At 50.1% G+C, this 26789-nt stretch overlaps 1 protein-coding gene across 2 annotated transcripts in view; it reads left to right on the top strand.

Moving 5' to 3' along the window:
- DPYD (dihydropyrimidine dehydrogenase) overlaps positions 1–26789 on the top strand; it is a 347040-nt gene that overhangs the window by 140763 nt on the left and 179488 nt on the right. The window contains exon 9 of one of the 2 annotated variants that reach the window (XM_070395711.1): positions 22924–23043. The exons of the other annotated variant lie outside the window; for it this stretch is intronic. Coding sequence (XP_070251812.1) covers positions 22924–22991 — 68 coding nt within the window. The 3' untranslated portion in view covers positions 22992–23043. Of the gene's footprint in view, positions 1–22923; positions 23044–26789 lie in introns of those variants that run through there. 2 annotated transcript variants of the gene reach the window in all.

The following is a 26789-nucleotide window of genomic DNA, read 5'->3' as shown; positions in this document are numbered from 1 at the left end:
TCTTTAAATCTCTGGTGTCTTCTTGGAGCCATAATTCTTCCCTGTAAACGTTGTTCTTAATTAGCTTCTTCATCAGGAGTTTCTAAATTGTACACAGCCAGCTATGCTGTGTACTTGCTAAGAGGAACGTGGAATAAGGACTCTAGGCCATCCTTTTTACTTCTGTCTGCAGAGAGAAACTAAGGCTGTTGAGGGATTATGCACAATTCCGAATAGATCATTTTAAAATAATAAACCTGACTTAATGTTAACCAAGGGGGGAAAAGGGAGGGTACGAATATTTTGCCAATCTACTTTTAAAAAATGTGTAATATTGTCTAATCTAGTGTCACTTGGAAGTACTTGGGTGTAATTGTGAGATGGCTTCCAAGACATCAGAACGGAGAGAAATAGAATTCCAGCTGAGAGTTCATTAAATCATCAGTAATGAGCCCCAGCACGGCCCCCAAGCAGACAGGCTGGATGGAGGGCAATTCTTCTTTGATCTTATCAGCATATCTCTAGAACCTGCATCTTCATCAGCAGAGTCAGCTGAGGGGGACTGGTCACCTTTAGAGGCACAGGAAGGGGGAAGAAAGAGAGAATCTAAGGAAATATCGGCTGTCTCTATTTATTTATTTACTTATTAATATATTTTTAATCATTTCAGAGAGGAAGGGAGAGGGAGAGAGAAAAACATCAGTGATGAGAGAGAATCATTGATCAGCTGCCTCCTGCACACCCCCTACTGGGGATCAAGCCCACAAGCCCGGGCATGTGCTCGGACCAGGAATCAAACAGTGACCTCCTGGTGTGTAGGTTGACGCTCAACCACTGAGCCACATCGGCCGGGCTTGGCTGTGTTGTGTCTCTTTGGAAGCACCTAAATTAATGGACCTGATTCTTTGAGCCCATATCATGAAGATGTACAGGTAAATCCACCGTGAAGACCTCTGAATCCCCCTGTTGGATTTCAGGTTCACCGAGCTGGTACCGCTTCCTAAATGGTTTCATTAGAGTCGGAGGCAGTGCTAACCAGGTCAGTCAGTAACCCTGGTCCCTCTGAGGGTTGTCTCTGCTGCCCAGAATCGCTCTGCTTTCTCTCAGTAATTCGGTACTTCTCTGAAAGGTGTGTCCAAAACTGTGTGCCTTCATGAGGCCATGCCTATGTGAATATTTGAAGACATAGCTAACATAGGCAGACCTGTGATTTTTGTTTATTTTCTCAGGTGTAATGTTTTATCTTTTTAATCCTCAGTCAATCAGCACATACTTGATATCACAATTAAAGAAAAACAAAAACACACCTATGAATTAAAAACACAGAAGGAATGAATCAAGCACTGAAATTGGTTTTCTATACAGTGATTGGCAGTTCTAAGGTGTGTCTTAGAAATTGTGATTAATGCTTAGTTTTATATGTTCTCATCAGTTTCTGATCAGTTAAGAAAAAACAACATAGATACACAACAAAAACCTTTTCTGCTTCTAGGCTAGGACTTGATCTGTAAAATCTTTGTAACTTTTGCTTCTGATTTATTGTTCTCCCTCTTCCTCTCCCAAGTCTTCCCCATAAATTGTAACAGTTGGGACCTATTAATTCAGCCAGGAGCTAGGAGAGAGCCCTTCACACCGTAGTTCCTCTTACTCCCCGTGCTCAGGGAAGTAAACGGCATTCTTCTGAACCATATCCTTAAATTATTATGCCTAACACACACACACACACACACAAATAAAAGACAAAGATTCTAATTGACTGTACCTTCGCCATGCCCATCAGCCAATCAGAAGAGTATGCAAATTAACTCAACAAAGATGGCCATTAAATTTGCATACTGCAGGCGGGGCGGGGCAGCGCAATCCGCTGCCATCCGGGGCTGCCGTCTTCGACCCGGGGCAGTGGGGCAGGGCACCGTGCGATCGGCCGCCCGCCCACCGCCATCCAGGCCTGCCGTCTGCGATCCAGTGCGGGATCCGGGCCTGCCATCTGTGATCCGGGGAGCAGGCCTAAGCCAGCAGGTGGTTATCTCCCGAGGGGTCCCAGACTGTGAGAGGGCACATGTCAAGCTGAGGGACACCCGCCAGTGCACAAATTTTTGTGCACCAGGCCTCTAGTGTGTGTGTATATGTATGTATGTGTATATATATATATATATATATATATATATATATACATATATATACATATATCGTTTCAATATAAAAGACAAGATGTTTGTTATGTAGTAAAGTTAAAGACCATTGACAAAGGATTAGGGAGACATGAATGAGAGATGTATGCAGCTAAATACTGAATAAGAAAAACATTGGAGATAGTGATTAGAGTTTGTGATTTTTTTTCTTATTTTTTAAAAAACTCTTCATCCCAGGAGATGGTTTTTAAATTGATTTTAGAGACAGAGGAAGAGAGAGAGAAACATCAATGGTGGAAGAAAAATGAATGAAATAATGCATTTTGTGGAGCAGAGGGAAGAAGAAGTATGATTCCTTTCCTGAGTGTTGGCTTTACTGCTTATTTGTAATTAAAACAACAGTAATATCTCTTGAACTTCTCACAGGGACGCCAGTGACTGTTTGTTAAATGGATATCCTAGGAGCCCTGCAAAATTATTACCCCTTTAAGCATATAAAAGTCAAACCAACACAAAGCTGGTTTGAGCCAGTTCCTCCAGCTATGAGTTATACTCAGGTTGTAATTAATTGCTTTGAAAAGGAGTTAATTCTATCAGGTCATTGAATAACCCCGTTAGTAAATTATTATGACAAACATATCATTTGCAGAAATCTCGGAACAGTAGCATTTTAGCAATTTGTAGTCCTTAGCAACAGCCCGCATTCCGCCGAAGCATGGTGATAGAAGCAGCCTCCTGCTGTTTGAGACTGTTACCATGAGGGGAAAGGCAGGCGTTTTATACATTGAAAATTGAAGGTGAATTCATCTCTGAGCATATCATGTTTTGTTGCTGTAGCTTTGTAGTCTGGGCTCCTGTGAAAATTGGATCACCGTATGAACATACAACATTATGGATGGTGCGACGGGCATGGGAGAAATGGAGGCAAATAAGACAAAAGAGACTCAAGAACAAAATCCGTGCGTGAGAAATTCCGTGAAGGGCAGCCTGGCTTGGCGTTCGTTCGCAAGCCCCAGGTCTTCCCCTACGTGCCTGTGGTTCACGTTACACAGTCTGGGTCAGCTCCGAAGCATGGCATGATGGGAAAAACGGCAAGTTGAGAGAAGTCGTATTTGCTCATTTGAGGAATGAGGGGATTCATTTTGAGCTAAGGCTGTAGGCGATAGTTTAGGAGAAAAGTTCTGACTTCTGCCAGCGACTTAATTAGCCATATGTTGAGGAACAACAGTTCCATCGACATGGTGTGGAAAATACTTCTCATTATGGATTGATCTTTCTAAACTATAATTATCCAGAGAAACAGATAACCGGAGAATGGCCATCGCTGGCTATGTGCAGCTGATCCCACCCACCCGCCCGCCAAAGCACACACTGTGTTCTGAAGTGTCAGATTATCACTGGAATCTTTCTCCAAATCTCCTAATTATATCAGAACTATATAGTCATTCTACAAGTGTTCTGTACAAGAAATAAAAACCTTCTAGATCTCGCCCGGTTGGCATGGCTCAGTGGCTGAGCCTTGACCTATGCACCAGGAGGTCAAAGTTTGATTCCCATTCAGGGCACATGCCTGGACTGTGGGCTCGGTCTCCGGTAGGAGGTGTGCAGGAGGCAGTCGGTCCATGAGTCTCTCTCATCATTGATGTTTCTCTCTCTTTCCCCCTCTTCCTTCCTCTCTGAAATCACTGAAAATATATATGTTTTAAAAACTTTCCAGATCTTTCTAATTCCCAGTGATCTTAAAAATTTCCAGCCTAACCATCCCTGGCATGTAAAATTATGGAGACAGTGAAGTTAGGAGCTGGAAGCTCTGGGTTGGACAGGCCTGGCTGTAATCCCACTGTGTGTCTGACTAGCTGTGTGCCTGGATGCGATTTACCCACGCGCTGTTCGGTTTTCTTGTCTGTTAAGGAGACGATAATTTGCCTTTCAGGGGGTCACTCTGATGATTAAGTTAATTCAATGCAGTGCCCTGTGCCCAGGCACAGTGGTGGTTAGTATAATCTCATCAAATTAAGGATTTTCCTTACAAGAAATATTTGTGATCATTAGGTTAATAAAAAATCATTTTACATAGGAAAAGAAGGAAATGAAATAAAGTTAAGGTTTGACAGGTAAGCTGTCCTCGGTCAAAATGAAAACTCCTCGAATGAAATGGCAAGATTGGGAGAACATAGTCACAATCTACAGGGGGTGAAAGTAGGTTTACGGTTGTTCTTCGGGAAAATAATACAGTAATTGATCCTGCCCGAATGAGTCCTGCGGTTCCTGTACTCACAGCTGTAGACTGACTTCTGCCCCCACTCTGTGTGTGTATACATATACCCGACAAAGGTATGTGTCTGTCTTCAGAATATGCAAGGCATCCTTTACAGTATCGAAGATAAACAGCCCGGCTTTGGAAGTTTGAACCCATACATGAGTACACAGGAATAGCCAGTGAGCACATGCAGGACGGTCGGCATCATCAGTCATTAGAGGAATGCAAATGAGAACCACGAAGGGAAACCCTGTCAGCCTGTTGGCATGACTGGCGTTAAAGAGACCACGGGTGCCCGAGGTTGGCAAGGGGAGGAGGCGCCCGGCTTGCAGTACCTGCTGGTCGGAGTGCGCGCCATGGAAAACAGGTAGCCAGGTTTCATGCAGTGACTCACTCCCGCCCTGAGGCACGGAGGCCACTCCCTGATATTTATCCGAGAGAAACCAAAGCCTGTCCACAAAGAACCCACCGGAAAGTGCATTCGACCCCAAACTGGAAACAAACCAACAGAAAACCACACACGTCCATCAGCAGGTGCATGGGTGACGCAGATTCCGGCGCCGTCGCTCCATGGACGACTGCCCTCGGCAGCCCAGGGGCGCGCTGCTGACAGGCAGCTGCACGCGGGACCTCACTGGGGGCAGCCGCGTGAGGACCACACGGCGGGGCCGTGCGTGTGGTCACTGAGGGGTCCCGGGTTCCGCGGGGCATGTCGGGGATGCCCAAGGTTGCCCATGACCCTGGTGAATTCGCGGTCAGGGAGTTTACTGGGGTGGGGAAAGGGAGTTTGAGTCGAAAGGATAATGAGGAGCCAGTGGAAAAGGGTTGTTGCAGGGAAGGGGTGATTCCTGGTGGAGGACGCCAGGGAGCAGGATTTCGGGGGACCAGCATGACACAGCTTAAGTGTAGTGTTCCTGGGGTGATGGATATCTTGATTGCCGGTCTTGGGGCTGGATGGAGAGTTAGGCAAAAAGCGGATCACGGAGGGCCTGCTTACCGGGCTAGGGAACGCAGGCTGTTAATGGAGGGCATCTGAGAACCGATGGGAGGTTTTAGGCACCATAGTCTCTCTGGATAGAAGATGAATCTCAGAGTAAGACACTGGACTGTGGAGAATAAGCAGGGAAGAAATGATTAGAGCTTGAACTTGGGCAAAGGCCGAGTAGAATAATCTATATTTAGTCTAAACGCTTCGGTCTTTTTCCTTATGGTTTAAAATCACACATCTTAATGAGAACATCAGGAAATAAGTGACCACTTAATAAATAGCTATTACCATTACACGGTCTTTTACTTCTAAATTCCTATCGCTTCGGGTCGTTAATGGTGTATTACCCTCTATGTACATAGGATAAAACCTAACATTATCGTAACAGCCCCAATGATTATTTTCAGCACGTTCAGCTATATTACCCCGGCATCAGCATTATTGAAGGATATATTTTGTTCAGCATTTGCAAGTTACATAAGATTATTCCTATAATTGGTTTGAAAACATTTTTCTCACATTTATCTCCTTGAATATTAAAGCTCATTAGGAAATATATATTTAGATACGTAGAGGAGATTAATTTATAAAACTAAAAGTAAACATAACTAATTGAAATGCTTAATAGAGCATTAACAGGAATTGGATTCTGGGATAACCAGCCAGGATGTTTTCTGAGTCTTACCCTTGTGGTTTATTTGATGCAAACTACAGGCTCTCTCTGTAGAATAGAACGAGTAGAATCTTAGGAGCGGGAGCAAGCGGCTAAGTAATTTCTTAGGTGTGGTCCTATAGGTGTATTTCAATAATTAGCCAGCCTTAAACGTTTCTAAGTTTTCGTGTGAAACTCGAAAGCATCGCTGTATGTGTTGTAACAGTTATTCGGGGATCCTTGTACTGAGCCAGTTTTTGTAGTTAGACAACCTGGAGAATGGTGATGTACACGGACCATCTGAGAAGAATTTAGGACGCAGCGAGCCTTCAGCAGTCCCCATTGGCTACACGATACATAGGTTTCTAATTGGGATGTATCATCGAGGTTATCTTACCAGCTTCCCGGTCCCACTAGGAAGAGAAAAATGCCGCGTGGACGGACTTTTCCGACACCCTTGTTGCTTTGTTAGGAGGCCATCTTTGATCTGGTGTGTCTGTGCCACAGCAGGACGGGTGCTGGTCACTGACATGCATCGGGTGAACACTGAAGCCAGCTGCTTCCTCAGTGGTGGCCACAGCATGTGATGTCACTTCTTTGGCAGGAGCCCCGACACTGGCAAAGAAATGATTTGGGCTCATCGGGCATTTGCCTCGATAGAATATGGACAACTTCCAAAGTCACAGGGTGCGGCAACTCATGGGCAGGACTGCCTGTGTCCGCATTTGGAAATTTCATGTGAAAATACAAATTGTAATCCTCTCCAGAACGTCGGGTCAGCGAGGACCGACAGACAGCGGTGCCCCGTGTTGTCTGCCCTGTGTCTGGCTCACAGCTGCGCTCATGGAGCAGGGAAGGTGCTCCGGGATACAGTGATGCAACAGGCTTCACCACTTACCACCGAATTCGATATCAAGCTCAAGTTCATGCCCAGAAAGTAGACCCAAGAAGGGAAAGTCACACCTACAAATACGTGTCCTCGTTCTAGTCAGCCTTTTGAAAGGAAACTGGAAAAGTACCCGAGTAGTCACACAAATCAAGACACGGAAATTCGTATTCTTATAATGAGTCCAGTGAGACTTCCGTCTGAAAATGTCAGGCGGATGCAAGCCGATCCTTCAGTCCTGTCCTGAGTTGCCACTAAAATAAAAGCAACGGGTGTTTTCAAATGTCAGACGCTCCGGAGAGCAAAGAGGCCGGGCGAGGAGACAGCAGTGGCCCTTTGCCGGAGCAGGCGGCTGTCGAGCTTGGCCCGCGCAGACCCTCACCCCCTGAACCCCGGCCCGGACCAAGGAGGCCCGTGACCGTGATGTGCGCTGCCCAATCTACCTAGAGGGTCCGGGCTCCGCACTCCAGCGAGCCTCCGATAGTCCCCGTTAGCTACCTGACAGATGTCTTTCTAATGGACTATATCATTGATGCTATCACACAGGTTGACTGGAAAGAGGACCCCTCACCCCCTACAGCTTTTAGCGCCAAACTGTGGGTCGCTGTGGGGGTGGAGGTGAAGGAGAAGAGATAGGACTGATAGAGAAAAAGTGTGTGTGGGGGGGGGGGGGGGGGGGCGCGGGGGGAATGACCTCATGAAATGTAAGGACAGGAAAATGCCTGGGTCCATCTAAGAAATTGGAAGCCTGACGGCTAAAGTCAGCTTTCACCCATTTCCATCATTTTATTCAAGTACTTGTAGTATTTTTAGCAACGATTGTTGGCCCCGGCACTCTGCTGGTCACTGGAGGTTAATGATCATTTTAGGCGCTCTCTCCCCGGAGCAGCGCGTCAGCTGTGAGGGAGTGGACAGTCACTGCCCAAGCGCAGAGGGCGGACAGAGACGGTATAATGACCGGCTGGAGGGCTGGGCCTTCCCCTCCAGGGCGGGCTCCGTTAGAGAAGGCGCACCGAGGCCGCGATGGGCAGGACGGTGGGTCCCATGACACGGACACGTGTCGGACCCAGGATGAAGTTGAGATCCGGGACTGACACGGTGTGGGGTGGCCCTGAGATGCTTGCCGATGGGTGAGAGGGTCGGGAGTGATAAGGGGCGGCAGGTCACAAGGGAGGTGAAGGGTCCTGGAGTTCGGGTTTATCCCAGAGGCCGAGAGGCATGGAATTTCGGGCTGATGCCGTCAGGGTGCGGCCTCAGTCCCCGGTGCTCACTCGGGGGTCACGGTGCTCCCCGGTCGGGTTCGCTGAAACACGTGATGTCACCTGTGAAATCGGTGACATACTTTTCCCACGGCTTTCCTCAGTCCCTGGGGATCCTCAGCTCTCCACGGGCACATGGTGCTGCCCACACTCACATCGTTTTTGCTATAAATGTCCTGGGGGTGGGGCCGGGGGAGCAGGGACAGCTTTTCGAGCCACACCTTCGCGGAAGAGAGTTTATGACTCACCCCTACAGACTCATTCATGATGAATCTGCATAAGCATTTTCCTTCTGCTTAATTGCATGGTGCTCTCCGGTGCAGGAATTCCTTGTGAGATGAGATTCTGAAACGATGGCGTCACACTAGTGTTTTTGACGAGCGACTGGTCAGTGGGTGCTGGGATTCGGTGTTGGCCACTGCAGGTGTTTACCGGTATCGCCGGGCGATTCTAAGGCGGTAAAAGATGCCGTTTACACCCGATGTATTTGCTTTCAGTCCTAAGAATGTTATGGGCGTCTCTGGTGGCTCATGATCCATACGATCATCTATCTTGTTTTACAAGTTGATCCATTTTCTCTCATCCATTTCCTTAGAGAAGAGGAAAAAACGGGTAACGATTTCACATTTGTCTCTAAATGTGTCCCCATTTCTTTCTGTGGGCTTTAAAAAATCACTGTAGACAGACAAATTGCCCTGCATTGTCTTCTGAAATAAAGGAAATGGCTTCAACTAAAATTATGAAAAGTATGTTTCTGCTTCTGTGTTCTAGAAGTGTGGTGAGTTAAATATGTTGGTAGGAACACAGCTTACCCCGCCCATGTATTATTTTCATGGATCTAATGTCACATGGATGTTCTGACTGCATGCATTAGCCATGCTTAGGTATCCAGCTTGATTTAGCTCGGGACAGAGCAATGTGGAATTCAAAAAATATGCCGCGTCCATTGAAAGGTTTCGCTGTCAAGTCCACGCCGCCGTAGGAGGTGTCACGTTTGAAACCCCGAGAGGCGAGTTGTGTGGGGCCGGAGACTCAGCAGTGAGCGAGCGTCTGATCTCAGAGGGAGGCGCCTCCCCGTTTACGGCGAGGCCTTGATGGGGCCTGATAGCGGTTGATTAACGAGCGGCGGCCGCGGCAGGGAGCGCATCTGCGAGGAGTGATTTATGGTTTCCCAGGTACTGGAGGCTCCTGGTATCTTGCGGATGTAAGTGTGCGCGCCCGAATAAAATAAATGAGATCAACATGTGAGGAATGAAAACACATTACTTGCAAAGGAGGTGTCACGCGCCGGCGTTTTCGCTCAAGTACACTTTGTCACGGGGCTTCGTGCCCCTCGGAATACAAATCACTTCACTGGTCCGTGCAGTCGCCTCGGCTGGGGTTCTGGCATCCATCACCCGCGGCGTCAGTGAGGGTGACACTTAATGGGGTGTGACAGCCCCTCGATGTTCACATTGCGCATCATCTACGACTGTTCAAGTTGCGCATATGTTTTATGGCTGAAGATGAATGCGTTGTGGGCACTTAAAACAACAGTCCCCAAACGGAGACCAGGTCTGACGGCCTGAGGTCTTCATCGGACGCTCGTCAGATACTCAGCGTGGAGGGTTTTCACCGCCCCTGTGATGGCTAGACATTTGCATAATCTGTCGCTTTATGATTGAACGATGTTTAGTTGTGGGATGAAGAGTAGAATGCACGGATGGAAACGGTGCTGTATGAAGTTCTGCATGGAGCTCTTGTGTGCATACACCTTGAATCATTCACTCTTGCACAGGGAAAAATCATGCTTTTTCTATAAATGTAGTTACCTCATATTTCACATATGCTAAGTGATTATTTTCAGAAAGTAAGACTTAAGCCTGGCCAGTGTAGCTCAGCTACACTGGGTGAGTGTTGACCCATGAACCAGGAGGTCACGGTTCAATTCCCGATCAGGGCACAGGCCCGGGTTGTGGGCTCCATCCCCAGTGTAGGGGGTGCAGGAGGCAGCCGATCCAAGATTCCCTCTCATCATTGATGTTTCTACCTCTCTCTCCCTCTCCCTTCCTCTCTATAATCAATTAAAAAATAATGTTAGACTTAAAATTCTTTCAAGTTATTAGTAACCAGATAATAAGTCAGAGTGGGTTAAGCCTAACGGCAAACAATGTGAACGTAAACAGCACAGTGGGAGCCGCACGCCGCTGAGTCCCCCCCCCCCCCCCGTGGGGTGTGAGACGCAGTGTTCACGTAACTCATCCCGAAAGGCATCTTCGCGAAGTTGGGTGTGGAAACTCTGAGGAGCCTACCCTTCAAATCAACTGGATTTAATATAATAACCACCACCACCACCACCAGCTACACTCGATGAAAGAAACTGCTTTTAAAAGCTATTATGGAACTCAGTCACTGCATGCGTAATTCTTAGCGGGCGAGAAGCTGCATGGGGTGTCCCTCGGGACGACGGCAGCCTGAGGACTGAGCAGAAACCACATCCTACGGAACGTGTTGCCGAGTGACTGAGGAAATGACAAGGCTCGTGACGGAAATGGTGCTCGTGGCGACCGTGCTCATGTCCTCCTCAACCTTCTGGTTGCGACCCAGCCCTACTCCGGGCCGGGGGGGGGGGGGGGGGGGACGGGGGGGTAGATAGTGACGACATCACAGACCCCACAGTGAAGCATTGTGAGAGGCGATGTGCGTGATAAAGGGGCTGTGAGGTGGCACTCCGGGGGGTCTGTCCTGAGTGGGGGACAGGGAGGGTCCCGCTGGCTGAGCTGGGAGAGATGCTAGGTAGCGGGGGGGGGGGGGGGGATCGTGCAGGAGGCGTTAGTAATAATAACACCGAGGGTGATGCTCATTCTGCTCCTCTCGGGAACACGGATCTCTGCCGTCACAGTCCCTCACCCTCTCCCCTGTCCCTCGCTTTCTCTCCTCTGGGCGTGGCCATGGCCTACAGATAGGGGCTTTTCCTCATGACTTTCCTCATCACTGGAATGATTTACTGAGTCTTCACTGCCGTTTACATGAAAGATGGGGGTACTTGTCTGGCACGGAGACCGCTCCAATGTGATGGTCTTATATTTTCAAAGTTTTGACTCCACCGAAATGTCAAAAATTCGAAGCCCACTCTTTTATTACCAAATAGAAACACAGGGTTAACCGCATTGTGATGGGATTGAGACACATTGCTGTTTTCAGCCATAGAAACATTCAGAGTAGACAAAGAAACATGGTTAAGTCACGTGCCCTAGAGCCGACAACATCATAACCAGAGCAAGAAGCCTGAGGGCGATTCAGTCGCGTTTGCAGGAAGGGTCTCTGGGCTCTTCCATTTGGCCAGCACTGGCTGACCTTCCCGGTCAGGAACGTGTCCCTCACTTTCCCTTGCTCTCCGATAAACCCGCTTTGGAGGGGAAACGGCCTGCTCATCCCGAGGGCTCCTCGTCTGCCTGAGCATCGTCCCCACATGGACGCCTCCGGGCCGAGTAATTACCGTGCCAGTTAGGTAAAGACTAAACATCGCTCCCCCTTAAACGGACCCTGTCGGCAAACACCGGAAAACACAAGCTCCTAGGTTTAGGAGTTTTCCCAGAACTCCCGGCTAAGTTGTCAAATATTAATATAGCCTAACATCCGTAACATCAAAGGACGCGCCGAGATATGTTCTCCTTCCTAATTATGTAGGTGTAACATGTGTAAAGCAAAACGGAGATCCAGGCACCCTTAGGAGGAATCTGATGAGAATTCAGAGGAAGGAGGGGGTGCCGGTTTCGGGTCTCTCTCTGTCCTGAAGACGAGTCGGCCGCCCTGGGCAAGTCACACCCTCCCGGTCCCCAGTGCAGGGCCGTCGCTCTGAGGATGAAAAGCGCTGGCCCAGCCCTGGCTGGTGGTGCTCGTGGTTAGGGCATCGGCCCACCCACCGAGGGGTCTGGCGTTTGACTCCCTGCCCAGGGCACGTACCTGGGTGTGGTTCCCTCCCCGCCCTCCGTTGGTATTGATGCAACTGGGAGACCTGGGCCCTAAACTTGGATCCACGGTCCACACCCCGCCCTGAGGGAGAGGAGCACATGCCACGGAAAAGGGAGGAAAGACGACCCTGAAGCCGCTGAAACATGCTAACCCTGTTCCTCCTAGAAGAGAGGCAAGTTAACCCTCAACTGAGGTACCGTTTTGTCCATCAGACGGGCCAACGGTCGATGGGCCGTGCGTGTGTGAGAGCATCGCTCGTGGGAAACTGTTACACGCGTGCAGGCGTGTGTCTGCTGGCCTGTGAACGGCGGGTTGCTCACTGTGACCAAGTAACAGGAACAACCCACATGTCCATCAAGAGAAACAGGCTAATAAACACAGAATAAATACGTTCTACTTGCACCTGGGACATGAGGAAGCCCTGAAACTCATGGAAGGTCTTCGCCTGCTGATGGGGAAAGGAGCTGGTGTAAACAGGACATGTTGTCATTTGTGCAGAAACAGGCAACGTGAATGTCCCCGTGTCCCTATGAACAATCCGTGGCGCAGAGCGATCCAGGAGCCTTCCAGCGGAGAGGGCAGGAAGGGAGACTTCCCACCGGAGCTTTGCACAGCGTCTCTGTGAGCCCCGAGCACGCCCTGCATATTCCAACCTGGAAGCTGACAGTGTTCCTGGGGAGACAGGTGGCCCACAGGTGGGGCGTCTCCCTGTGTCGTGCGTCCCCTCTGATGTGCACCCGGCGGAGCTGGGCAGCTCTGGAGCGCGGCCGCCGAGGGGAGGGAGAGGGCGGAAAGCCTCGGGGAGAGTTTGAACGTGACCTTGTGGTCGTTCTCTAAAACCGAGTTCCCTGTTGCACTTAGAGATGGAGGAGCCTGGGACTCCCCCGTTCAAATCCTCCCCCTTGTGTAGACACTGAGGATCAGTCAGCACGTCAGTGTTTGCGCTGCGTTCTCAGCGGCGTGTCCACAGAGCCCCGCGCCCGCTCAGGCCAAGGGGGGTTCGCAGGAAATGAGACCTTTTCAGCTCCAGGAACACCGGGAGGCGCCATGCAGAGAAGTGGCCTTTTATTGGTTAATCCTCACCCATGGATATTTTTCCATGATTGTTAGAGAGAGTGGATGAGAGAGGGAGAAACAGAAACATCCATGTGAGAGAAACACATCGATTGATTGCCTCCTGCATGTGCCCTGACCAGGGCCCGGGCCAGGAAGGAGCCTGCAACCGAGGTACGTGCCCTTGACCGGAATCGAACCAGGATCTTTTGGTTCCCAGGTCGACGCTCTATCCACTGAGCCACACCGGTCAGGGCGAGAAGTAGCCTTCTTCACTCCCTGGTGGCCAGATACTCCTTTGTATCTCTGCTTCATTTCCATCCCCTCCTTTCCTCGACACCTTCAGATGTGCGGATCGGACATGCCCCAGGACCCTAACCCTCTGTGTCACCCACACTGGCCAGATCCCCTCCACGGATGGCCTGGCGCACCTGGGCGGACAGGTCAGCGGTCAGGACCTGTGTTGGGTACACATCCCGCCCAGTGAGGTGTGTCCAGATGAAGGAGCATTTGGGTTGTCCCAGTGGGCGGCTGGGGACAGACGAGGCTGTCCCACGTGTCTTGTGTCCCATCCCCGAGTCAGCCGGCAGCCGAGCCCCCGTGTCAGCAGGATGCCGCCCAAGCTCCCTCTTCACGCGGGAGAGGGCGAGCGACGCCCAGGCTCCGTGGTGAGCGTTTTGGGGGGCAGCTCAGACCTGGCGCTGGCGGCACAGAGCCCTGCGTGAGCCTCACTTGCTGATGCCACTGCACCGGCCTCCGTGGCTTGTCTGTGAACGTGACCGTTCGTTCTCCAGGGAAAATGTCCCTGTGGGGAGCCTCACAGGAGGGGCCAGGAACCGCCGGCGAAGGCAGTGGTGGCCAACGCCGCTCTGTCCTGACTTCCCTCAGGTCTCCCAGCGGCCGCTCCCGGACCTGCGTTAGACACGCAGCCCGTCTCCCAACAGGAACAAGCATGAGCAGAAACGCCCCTGGGCGCAGCGCAGGGCCCCGCCAGCGTCCTCAGCACGACAGGAGGACTTGGACGATGTCCTTGTTCCGCTTGGGAATTTCTTCTTAAAAACCAAGGAAAGGCCCGGCCGGTGTGGCTCAGTGGTTGAGGGTTGACCTATGAACCAGGAGATCCCAGTTCAGTTCCCGTTCAGAGCACATGCCTGGGGGTCGTGCAGTGCAGGAGGCAGCCCATCTGTGATTCTCTCTCATCACTGATGTTTCTACCCCTCTCTCCCCCTCCCTTCCTCTCTAAAATAAATAAATAAATATATTTAAAAAAATAAAAAACAATGACAGAAGGTATAGTCTTCACACCCTGCCGCTCGCTCCCTAACCTGACCTTATTCATCTACGTCAATACGCTGACGAGCTGCCAGGTTGATGAGCAGACGGGGTAGCTGTGTTCTCTGATGACCGGGGACCTGGGAGGCTTGGCCTTCAGTCTCAGGGCCCCGACGTTTCAGTGGGACGCGGGGAGTGAGAACCAGCTTTCACGTGTCCGTGGGCCTCCTCCGTGTCGCTCAGAAACCACACGGGCTTGTGGAGTGCGAAGCGTGGTCTGGGACGCGTTCATGTGTTTGGGATCTAATATTTTTTTAATGTACCTTAAACCGCCTGTGGGCTTCTTACATGAATGATGAGGTCATTGGAACCAGTGTTGTCGGTGAAAACCGTATTTCCATTTACCCACCAATTGTGCGGAATTACGTGCGTGCACCCCGGGAACCCAAGGGCCAGCTTCGTGGAGCATCTGTGAGATGCCACTGTGCCTCAGTGAGGCCATCGATTATTGGATAGAGCACATCTCTTTATTGATCACTAGAAAGGGAGACTGTTTTCTTAAACCTTCAGAAAATGAGACCGTTTCTTATTTATATTTTTTAAAATGCACAGTGCTTGCCATTTCTTCTTTTCCCCAAAATTGATACCAGAGGTAAGAACAAGATAGCATGGGAGGAAACAACCAAATGTACATGCACAAGTCAACCACCGTGCTGGCTCCTGTGAGTTTATTCACAGATAAATGCAGGTACAATAGTCAGTTGTACTTCCATAGACACACAGGCATATAGATAACATTAAGTGCCATGCAGTAATTTTGTTCAGTGTCTGAGCCACGGCAGTAGATAACAGCAGGTAATAGAATATTATTATTAACTTAATACACGCATTTATTTTACAATAATGGCATTACCAATAAGGGGGACGGAGTGAGCACTTATTGAATGTTTATGTACACCAATCATTTTTAAATCAGGTAGCTATCCTGAGGATGGACAGGCTTAGTCTTGTGTTATAAATGGGGAGACCAAATTAAATGATGTAAAACCTTTATCGACACCCCAAAATCAGCCCTTGAGGAGACCTCCCCGGCACCCAGCGTCCCTCTTCTTTCTGCCTCACCCGTAGGCTGCAGACAGTCCGTTGCCTCAAGACACCGGCCATCGAATCACATAACCCAGTGGCTGTTCTCTGGAGAAGAGTATGTGCTCGCAGCTCCTAACGTGTATACTGAGTCATTAGGACACCATCTCGCGGTGGGAGGGTTGTCCCTTACACGGGATTAGGGGCTTCATCCTTAATTCTTGAGCCGTCTGAGCTGCTTCGCTCCTGTCGTCAATAAGGAAGATCTGAGACGCAGAGGCCTGGCCTTCTATGGGGAAGCATCTCCTCCCAGGCGATGAGCAGTCCGGGCAGGTCCCCATGCTGCACGGCTCCCGGGACAGGGTTCTGAGCCGGGACGGGAGCGAACGTAAGGCAGAGGGCGACATTCCCACATCTGTGCCCCTCCCTTCCCCGGGCCTGGCCTGCCGTGGGCCGGAGCAGGATATCTTACCCAGGGGATTTCTGTCTGTAAAGCTCTGCCTTCCAGACGCAAACCATGGTTTCAAGCCTGAGAGCAAGGAAGAGAGCCCACCACCCTTCCCTGGGAACCTCGTTGAGATTTAGTGCAGCCCGGTCGGTGTGGCTCAGTGGTTGAGCCTTGACCTATGAACCAGGAGGTCACAGTTCAATTCCCGATCAGGGCACATGCCCGGGTTGCAGGTTCGATCCCCAGTGTGGGGCGTGCAGGAGGCAGCCGATTCATGATTCTCTCTCATCACTGAAATCTCTCTCTTTCTCTCTCTCTCTCTCTTCCTCTCTGAAACGAAAAAAATTAGAAAAAAAATTCTGTTAATCTCATTTATGTCCAGCTTTGGAGTACGTGGACATATCTATATGCCTGTGTGTCTATGGAAGTACGACTGACTATTGTACCTGCATTTATCTGTGCATAAACTCACAGGAGCCAGCACGGTGGTTGACTTGAGCAGAATCCTGCTGGGGGTGGGAGGCGGCTCTGGAACACAGGACCCCGTGGCGCTCATTATTAAGCTGTGATAGCACCAATGCTCCTCTTTGATGTCTGGCATGTGCGACTTCAGCCGAACTTGGAGCGAGCCTGAAGGATGTTTCATTGAACGAGCCGTATGGCAGCCAGCCAGAATACATTCAGCCTCAGCCCAGCTGACGGCCTGGTAATGAGGTAGTGATTGATGACCGCGGCTTCCTTATGAAAACCTGCGTCCGACGCTGGGGGGGAGGCATTGCGGGCTCTTTGCATCCCGCTCCCCGTTATATGACTTATTTTTACAGTGGAAGGAGCCTCACGGGCTGAGGCGTAGGCGCTCTTGGCGTTACTTTTAGGTTACTGTTGAGCAGCGGTGTGGAATTTTAGAAGTCCAACCCTGTGGCTATATTTATGTATAATTCAAATCTCCATTTCAATGGGGTCTTTAAAAGTCATTTTTAAAAGAACTGGAACTGTGTTATCCATAAAATGCTCCAATATTCTTACTGTGTATCTTTTCAATGTTATGGTTTCTCTGAATTTTTTATTCCTCTACTGTGTTACAAAGATCTCTCCACAAATTTCTCTCCCCACTCTCATAACGTTAAAGGGCTGTTGGCCTTTCAAACAAACAGGCAGCCAGATATCTCTCCGGCACAAGGAGTTTACTTGGGAACAACACGGAATTGCATTTGGGGACATGTGGTCTAATGGTGAACCACATGCAAGTCAGAGAACAAAGGAGAGGAATGGTCTTTTATGGAGGAAAGGGGAGCTCAGAGGGGTTGTTGTTGTAAGCAAAGAGTCCATTGGAGGAAACTGGATGTTTGAAGTGTAGTGGCTTTTCATTGGCTGACTGGTTGCCGGGCAAAGAGAAGATCCTCCTCCTTCCAGCTGGAGTAGTGGAGTTGGAAAAACAACTTCCTGTTGGAGATGGAGAGTAGTCTCTTCCCATTGGGGTAACCGACAGTGAATGTGAGGGCATGAGAGCTCCCCCTACAGGCCCTCCCAACTCGAGATCCCTGTTTATTAATCTTCATATAGCAGATATTCATCCAATATTGCAAACTATGCTTCAAGAAAATTCTGTTTTCCATTCTTCTTACATTTTAGTGGTATGTCCTTTTTCCTGAATAAAATATAGAAAAATGAGTATTTCATATATATTTTTATACATGCAACTCCTTTGACTTAGTTTTGAGTAGAACATTTCATAGAAGCACCTTTGTTTTTTTGTTTGTTTATTTTTGGTCCATTTATTGTTTTACACATTTGCTCTCTGGCCCATGGTCAACATAGATCATGTCTCAGATTGGTTTCACGTAAGCGCTTATGATTGCAACATGCCGCTTGCGGAACCACCACTCCAGTTGCCTCCCGACCTGGGATGCATGGAGCAAGGCCCAAGATCACATCTCACCCTCTGAATCTTGCTTGTGGAAGAGCCCGCAGCAAGCAGGCTTTGCTGGGGGTGACGAGGGGAAATACACAGCTCTGAGCCGGCTTGAGCGAGGCGTGCTGGGCGGGCAGGCTTGGCCGTCAGACAGTCCGTGCCCTTTGGCGCCTCACATCTGCTACTTCCTTGGGCTTGGAGTGACCACGGACATGCCCCAGACTCCCGATCCCAGTCCCATCACTGGGGCAGCTCAGTGACAGGCGAGATGATGGGGACCTCCTTCCCATAACCCACATCAGGGGTGGTTTCAGCCAAATGGGAACTAATGAGCAGCTCTCAGAGGCCTAGGCATACTTGGTTTTGTGTTTTTCTTTTCCCAAGGCCTTCGAATTCTTCAGTTATTTAAGTTATTAGAGAACCGAGCACAAAACACATGGAGACAGGCGTCTCGGTGTCCCCGGGAGGTCGGGCTCATCGCTCGAAGGCGCTGACAGTCCCCCCTGTGGACCGGCTCTGTGCCAGGCGCAGCCGCTGTAACTCTCCGCTCCCATCACAGAGCAGCGGCCCCAGCCCGGGAGCTGATCCTTCCTCCTGGAGAGCGAGCGCATCTTTTTTTCATAAGTTGCTCACCGCTCTCACCACCGAACCGCACTTTCTCAGCGGAGGGAAAGAGGCTGTGGTTTCCCGGGAAAAGTTTCTGCAGCAGAAACGTGACCTGGAATGAATTATTTACACGGTGAGAAGAAAGACTTGCTAAGTCAACGCTCCAGCCAGCACTTGCCTGGGAACAGCTTGAAGCTGACGAAACGCAGAGCTCAGAGGACCCAGAGGAGCAGCGGTGCAGGGCCTTGTTAGCGGAGCTGCAGGGGAGACGCCCGAGCTCCGGGGAAGGCCCCCGACAGGAGGATGCGAGGGAGCAGGAATGGAAGGCTGCGAAGTGGGGGGATCGAGGAAAATACTAAGTGTGAGAAAGTTCCATTTGTTTTACATAATGTTTTGTGGCCTATTTCTATTCATTTATTCAATTCTCAGCGCCATGGGGGATAGAGTTTAATTGTCCCCATTTTTCAGGCCAATGAGAAGATGGTAAAGACCTGCATCCTTGAGAGTGTTGTTTAGTTTCTCACCTCTCACACCCATTCCTCGTCTTGGCTGGACACACTGAGGACAAAGATTGCTAGTGTTGTAGACATGTTTGCCTTTTGAGATGTGCGGGTGGGACACTGCTTTAAATGTGATGATCAGAAATGGTCTCTCTGAGGAGAGTCACTCGAGTGATTGGAGTATGCGAGGATGTCAGTGTTGCTGATTTGAAAGTCGCTGATAAAATACAGCTGTGCCGCCTGGCCGGTGTGGCTCAGTGGTTGAGCGTTGACCTATGAGCCAGGAGGTCAGGGTTCGATTCCCATTCAGGGCACACATACCCGGGTTGTGGGCTCAGTCCCCAGCAGGGGGCATGCAGGAGGCAGCCGATAGGTGATTCTCTCTCATCATTGATGTTTCTATCCCTATCTCCCTCTCCCTTCCTCTCTGAAATCAGTAAAAACATTTTTTTTTAAAAAATATGACTGTGTCACACTTCAGGATGAGATGACAGTGGGGAGGCGGGATGTACAGCGGAACCAGTGCCTCCTCACACGGCCTTCCGACAATGACAGCTGCCTGTCACGTGCCCCAGTGACCGGACTGTGGCCTTCTGGTGGCCCTGAGGCGCGTGTCCACAGTGGCTCCCAGAATCCCTAGCAGACCTGAGCTCGCTCCAGGCTCTTCCCTTCCTCTCTCCTTTTGACAACCATCGAACTCGTATGGAAGACAGGCTAGGACTGGGTCCTTCTCGCATGCACGAGTCAGGCAGCTGCCACTGACAGCAGGTCAGCGTTGTGTCAGCTGTTGGTGTTGGGAAAGGGATACGTCACGTCGAGGGGCTGTGGGCTGAAGTGGAAGTAGGGGAGAGCCGTGGCCTTGCCTGGGAGTCACGCTTGTTTGTCCCCGTCACTTGGAGTAACCACACGTGTACGGCGCGTGGGAATGTAGGCACTGGGCGTGTTCACTCCCAAATTAAATCGAGATGAAAATCATCTTAAAGTACTTGAAGTGGCTGGGTATTTGCATGCATTTCCCCATGCCTCATCATCGTCTCCTCATTCAAGTTATGTTGGTATCATTGACATTTTAAAATAATTACAACTTTGACTGGCGCTTCAAACATTTTTTCCTGTTGGTTTGTTTCAGCAAACACGGAGCAAGTGCTGGTAAATGCAAGAGGCTGGGCGCTGTGGGGAATGTGAAATCATTCCTTCCACAAATACTATGCATTCCCTGCTCTGTTCCAGCATCTCGGACCTCGCTTTGCCCACGGGCGGGGGGTCTGCCACAGCCAAGAGGCAGGCTTTCCTGTCACTGACTATTAGGGACCAGTAAGAAATCGAAATCCTTTCAACCCGGGTCGGCAAACACCAGTGCCGAGCGGAGCGGAGCTTCTGTCCGCTGTCCTGCGTGTCCCTGCGACGGTGAGGCAGCCACGTCCCCCTGGCCTCGGAGTCAGACCCCGGCTGGTCGTTACAAATACGACAGGGTGGCTGGTTGGTGCAGTCCCCATACCTTCGTTGTCTGGAACCTTGGTAAATACATATATTCCCCTGAAGTCCATACGCTATTGGCAATTAATCCTTCCTCCATATGGATGGGGCCAGTGTCGCTCAGGGTCGTTTGCAAAGCCGACTTCTGTGGAGTCTTCACCTCATGGTTCTGGCGAAGCAGGTGTGGGGGCCGTTAGCTGAGCGCCGTGTACTTGGGCTTCATACCTAAGCCCCGTCTGCACAGGTGGGAATTGGGTCTTTGGGTCACATATGGAGGGAAGGCAGGAGAGACAGAAAGGATAATTTTTATACCCTTAATTTTATTTATTTTTAAAATATGTTTGTATTGATTTCAGAGAGGAAGGGAGAGGGAGAGAGAGATAGAAACATCAGTGATGAGAGAATCATGGACCGGCTGCCTCCTGCACGCCCCACCCTGGCATGTGCCTTGACTGGGAATCGAACCGTGACCTCCTGGTTCATAAGTCAGCGCTCAACCACTGAGCCGTTCTGGCTGGGTTATAGCCTTAATTTTAGAACAAATCTATGCTCTAGCAAACTGAGGAATTCTAATGCAGCAGCAGAATACTCATTCTTTAGGCTCTCTTTTTGTCCATAGCGTTAAACACTGACATGGAAAATGATGGTGATTATGTCTAGTATTGTACACACCACTCACCCAGGATATGTAGTTTTTTTCTTTTTTGTATGAACGAGCTCTCCACTTACTGTGTCCCTGCAGTTATCTAAGCACTTGGTAATTGGAGCTGATATGTGGGGAGAGAGTTATTAATATTTGTGATTCTTAGATTTATGACGTGGCTGTGCTTGCACATCTTAGTTTGAGCCCATCCACATTATTAGTATGAATAATTGACTGAACAATAGGTAAGTATCCAAGGCCCCCATACTGCCCCCCTGGTCTCTGAAGGATAATCCATCCTATCTCATCTCAAAGAGAGAATATTTTGAATAGGAATTTTCTTCTTAGAATAATTTTCAGTCTCATTATTCTAACATTACATGGAGATCCTTGGATAGTAAAGAAAGGGTGACTCGTTCAGGTCACGTATGCTGGGAGCCTTGCTTTTATGATGCTGAGAAAAACGGAAAAAATGGACCAGTGAAAGCCGCACGGACCACTCCTGCGTTGGACTGCCATTGATTGAACACCTACTGTGTGCCAAGTAGAAGAGAAGACAGAGAAGGAAGACGAAAGCAGGGGCTTGTCCTTTAAAAATCCACAGACAAAAAATTAAGAATGGAGTCTGGCCAGTGTGGCCCAGGGGTTGAGGGTCGATCTAGGAACCAGGAGGTCGCAGTTCATTCCCGGTCAAGGGCACATGCCCGGGTTGTGGGCACGATCCCCAGTAGGAGGCGTGCAGGAGGCAGCCGACCCATGATTCTCTCTCATCATTGATGTTTCTCTCTCTCTCTCTCCCTCTCCCTTCCTCTCTGAAATCAATAAAAATACATTTTTTAAAAAATAAGAAAATGTCACAGTCAGATACAAGACTCTTGATGGAAAAGCAACGCGTGGCTCTGTCTCGCCCTGATTGTCTGGGTGTTTGCAGTTCACGTGCGGGGGAGGAAGCCGGAGACACAGCACAGGCTTGTCTGGCTCGGGGTCTGGCCGGACGGTGGGGGCAGAGGAAGCAAACTTGCCCTCACATAACTGGCCCTGGGGTTGTGGACGCCGTTTGTCATGTAATCATGAAAGCGAGAATGAGAGCAGGATTAAAGCCGACATTAAAGATACCATTTGCTGCCGGGTAAACGATGTATGCTTTATAACCCCATTAAGGGCGCCACCTTCCTTAATTTTCGCAGACCCGGAGACTTGCAGGGAGGCGCCTATTAACTGCCGAGATAATGTTCCTAAATCTTCATAATTTTAAATGAGAAACACTTGAGCTGTTTCCCAGCCACACGGGGAGAATCCTTCCCATCCGTGAAGGCTTATTTTACCATTAACCCCTTCGCTGGAGCGGCGTGGAGAGCGTGTGGAAGGTACTGGTTCTTTCTGCGCTGGTGCCGGTGGCCGGTGTCTCAGCCCCGCCGGCGAGGGGATGATCGGGCAAGCGCCGGCCTTTCGGAGATTAATCCTCGTTAGAGCAACCTAGCGGGGACGTGTCGCCTGATTTCTGTTTATTGATCAGATGCTTCCTGTTCCTTTTATCACGTGAAGTGAAACTCCCCCGAGACGGGATCACGGTGCATGCACAGGCTGGGCCCAGGATGCAACGCAGGGGGACGTTGGTCTCCTAGCACCTGCTCTCCTCCTAACACACTCCCCGTCCAGGCAGGTTTAAGGGCAGATCTGTGGGCTTAGGGAACGCCCTAAATATTGGGCCTTGTGTCCCAAATAAGAGACAAGCCACTCGTGCTCTTCCTAATCAGACACGAATGCTCCGGAGTCATGTTGACAATAAAGCTCTGGGAATGTTTGCTTCTGTTTGTTAGAAACTCGAATTAAGGAGCCAGTGAAAAACAAAGGAAGACCCAGAGCAGGGAGGCCTGGAACAGACTGACACACCTCCATGTGGGGTTGGGGGGACGAGAAGAGATAAACCAAAGAACTTGTACGCTTACAGGCAAAGCCCATGGACACGGGCAATGGGGTGGGGAAGACTTGGAGGGGTGGGGAGGGGGGGAAATGGGAGAGATCTGTAATACTCTCAACAATAAAAAATACGTTAAAAAGCAAAACAGACGCACTCAGGTTTTGTTATGCATTTTGAAAGAGGAAAGGGGTAATAGGTTCGTGTCCCCTCATTTCTTAGATGCTCCCAGCCTTCTCCTCCCCACTGCACCCCACCTTGTGGCCGCGTGAGCACAGGAAGTGTCTCCAGGCCTCATCCTCACTTTCGATTTACTGTGGCCGGATCCCAGGAGTGACATTCCCGCCCTGAGTGACCCACAGAGCCCGGGCACAAACCCATCCGAGGGGTGTCAGCCATCAGGGGTTTGGTGGTGAGCGCGCTGATTGGCTGACACTTCGCCTGGCGTGGTGGTTGGCTCATCCCTCATTTGCCGGGTCTTGAACCACCGGGATGGTGGCAGTCAGTGGATCCTTAGTTCTTCTGTCTCACAAGAAGGTGGGAGAGAGTGGGAGATGTGAAAAGTAGGGAAGACGAGAGGCCGTTCCACCCGGGGCAGCTCTGCCTGCTGGTCCCGGGAGTGGTTCTGACTGTGCCAGGGGCCAGGGACTCCTCTTACTTGTTGATAAAGCTACACGACATCTATGATTAACAAATCCTTCTAAAATCCACACATATGCCCACCCGCTCTGGCTCAGAGGTTGAGCGTCAACCCAGGAACCAGGAGGTCACCGGTTCAATTCCCGGTCCAGGGCACATGCCTAGGTTTGGGTTCGATCCCCAGTAGGGGCATGCAGGAGGCAGCTGATCAGTGATTCTCATCGTTGATGTTTCTATCTCTCTCTCCCTCTCCCTTCCTCTCTGAAATCAAAAACATATTTTAAAAAAATAAAATGCACACGTATCACACAGATAGGTAAGTAGGCAGAGTGGATCCCCCTCGTGGACTGTAGTTGTGAACGTGTGTGCACATGTAATACATCTCACCCCACACTCTCACAGTCTGCCCTCAGTTAACACCAGTTGGACCTCCCAAAGTTCTTATATAAGTTGGCATTTACAGTAGCATAGTTGTAGCAATTAAAAAAAAAATGAGAGAGTCTCGTATTTTTCAGATATCTAAAGGAAATGTTTTCAGTTCTCTAAAGCTCCCCTGAAGGGTGAGTGTTCTCGAACTGTCCCCCTGGCTCTGGCTCCCAGCCTCCGTCCCTGCATCCTGCCTGCTGTCCGTGTGGGCAGCCTGGGCTTGGCCTCCTGCTGGTCCGCCTGGCTCTGGGCAGCTTCTGCTTGGACAACGGCATTTAGACTAGGTCTGACACCATTTTTATTTTTAACCTTTGAAGAATGCAGCACAGTCCTGGTTTCTTTCTTTCTCATTGTGCCTCTAAATTTAGCATGGTCTTACCTACGGGAAAAAAATGAATGAATAGTTTTATTACCTTCATAGAACAGCTCATTAAAACTGAAGAACATTGAGTGTATGTGGAACAAGGGATTGGACCGGACTGGCCCACTGGACAGGTTAAAATGTTACTGTCTTTTAAAATCAATATACGTTTTAACTGTCTGATTGATATTCATTTTAAGAGACAGAAAGGCCTGGATGGCGTGGCTCTGTGGTTGAGCATCAACCTATGAACCAGGAGGTCACAGTTCGATTTCTAGTCAGGGCACAGGCTCGGTCCCCAGTAGGGGGCGTGCAGGAGGCAGCCGATCCATGATTTTCCTCTCTCGTTAATGTTCCTATCCCTCTCTCCCTTTCCCTTCCTCCCTCTCCGGAAGAGAGAGAGAGAGAGAGAGAGAGAGAGAAGGAATATAATTTCCCTGATTAAAACTTGCATCGAGAAACGGGTTTCGTTACTGAGAAACCTGTGTTGGCTGAGGCAGTCATTGCTCCTAAACTAAAAATGCCAGAACGATTCCCACTTTCTGTTTTCCCCTCAGAGACTTTTCCAATCCATCGGGTTGTCCTGGGCCACAGTCAATATTTTAAAGTCAAAGGGGCCGCTGCATGGCCCCCGTCCGGTAAGCAGCCGCACCCTGCTTCCGTGTCTGTCCGCAGGGGACCCAGGCGCAGGGAGGGTACCGGGAGGCCTGAAGGGGCAGATGCCTTCTCTCCTGGAATGCCAGGAAATTAAACCTCTCGGTCCTCGGACCAACCTGTCATCTCCTTCAAGATGAACCCAGAAGCAGGAGTCGGCCTTCTTTTATTCCTGATCAGGAGATTAAAATTGATCCCTGGCCACACCAGGGAGCCGGCCGCGGGACCACAGCTCGATGCCGTTAACTAGGACGGGGCTCGCCTCCTGTTCCCCCTAACTGTGCACTTACAAGTTCCAAGTAGGGTCGATGCCGGGTCACCCGGGCTGCGGGCAGCTGTGTGACCTGGCCGCAGTTTGCTGTGGGTTCTTTTTAAAGGATAATGCCGTGAGCCCGGATAGCCACGGGAACAGGTGTACGTTGAAATTTGACAAATGAAAATGTATACTTTCTTTTTTTTTTTTTTTTTTGGAGCTGGCAAACCCCTTCACGTGGAAATAATGAATGAAAATTTGATGGCTGATTTACCGTAGGTCCAATGACTTGCCGTGGAAGAAGGAAGAAGAACACCTTAATTATTACCCTTTCATCACAGGGAACTGATGGTAGGGCTGCCGGTAGATCTGGGCTTAAAGGAAGACCTTTCAGGAGGCATCAGGCAGATGAAAGCAGGCGTCGTTTACTTACAGTCGTCGGAAAACGGAGCGTAGGTGGGATGATGTGTGAATAATTACCTACTGCTCTTTAAAGCACGTTGGTGTGTGTTTTTTTCTTTCTTGTGAATAAAAAACGACTGTGTTAACATTCAGAACATTTAAAGTACCGCCGATCACTCTATGCTAGGCTGAGCTCCTCCTTCCTCCGCCCTCGTCATGAGATGCATATGCGCTCCTGAGTGTACAGTTCATGGCACAGAGGAAGAAACGTCTGTGAGAGCTTTTCCTGGATTAAACCTGGCTCTGGCGCTAATTTGCTCTGAGAGTTTAGAAAGCTTCTTTTCCTGCCTCGCCCTCACCTGTCAGTGAGTCCATGGGTTGAGCATCATCCGTGCTCCCCGAAAGGTTGATCAAACAGGTATCGGAAGGAAGCGGTTTTCTTCCCCGTGTCCCGCAGTCGGCATCTTAGTGGTCCCCTTGTCCCCCTGCAGCTCCTGTAACAGGGGAGGAAGGTGAACACGTATCTCCAGGAAATCTAGACACACGGTTTCAAATGCTCTGCACAGCGTTCCTCTGAAGCATTAGCAACTTATTCAAAGTTTGCATCTTATTCCTCAATGTCTTCACCACTGTCCTCACGTAAACATCATCATTGAAATGACTTCTCTCTGGGTGGCAGTGTTGCCCCTGGAGGAAACTGTGTCTACACGGAGGTCGTGGGCCCGTCCTGACATGTGTGCGAGTGGAGGTTCCAGTATCCCAGGTGGGGAGCGCAGGTGCGAGCTCCAGTCTCAGCCGCATCCTTGCAGCAGCCCTGCCATGGCCTCCGGCTCACCTTCCGCTGCCTGCCCGTCCACGCCACGCACACCCACGGACTCGCCCTTGTTGACCTTCAGAGCTGATCCTGTCACCTCCCTGGAGGGTCTCCTCAGTGTGACCTGCAGGGCCCATGCGGCCTGCCCACCTGTGCCCTCCTGTCCGCTCCCCTGACCACGCCCCAGGTACAGGGGCTTGAACTCTGACCCCGCCCTGC

The sequence above is a fragment of the Myotis yumanensis genome, unplaced genomic scaffold (assembly GCF_028538775.1).
Source record: "Myotis yumanensis isolate MYYU_CA2020_CCGP unplaced genomic scaffold, mMyoYum1.0.hap1 SCAF_17, whole genome shotgun sequence".
Classification (NCBI taxonomy): Eukaryota; Metazoa; Chordata; class Mammalia; order Chiroptera; family Vespertilionidae; genus Myotis; species Myotis yumanensis.
The sequence above is the reverse complement of the archived record's forward strand: the minus strand, read 5'-3'. Positions and strand labels throughout refer to the sequence as shown.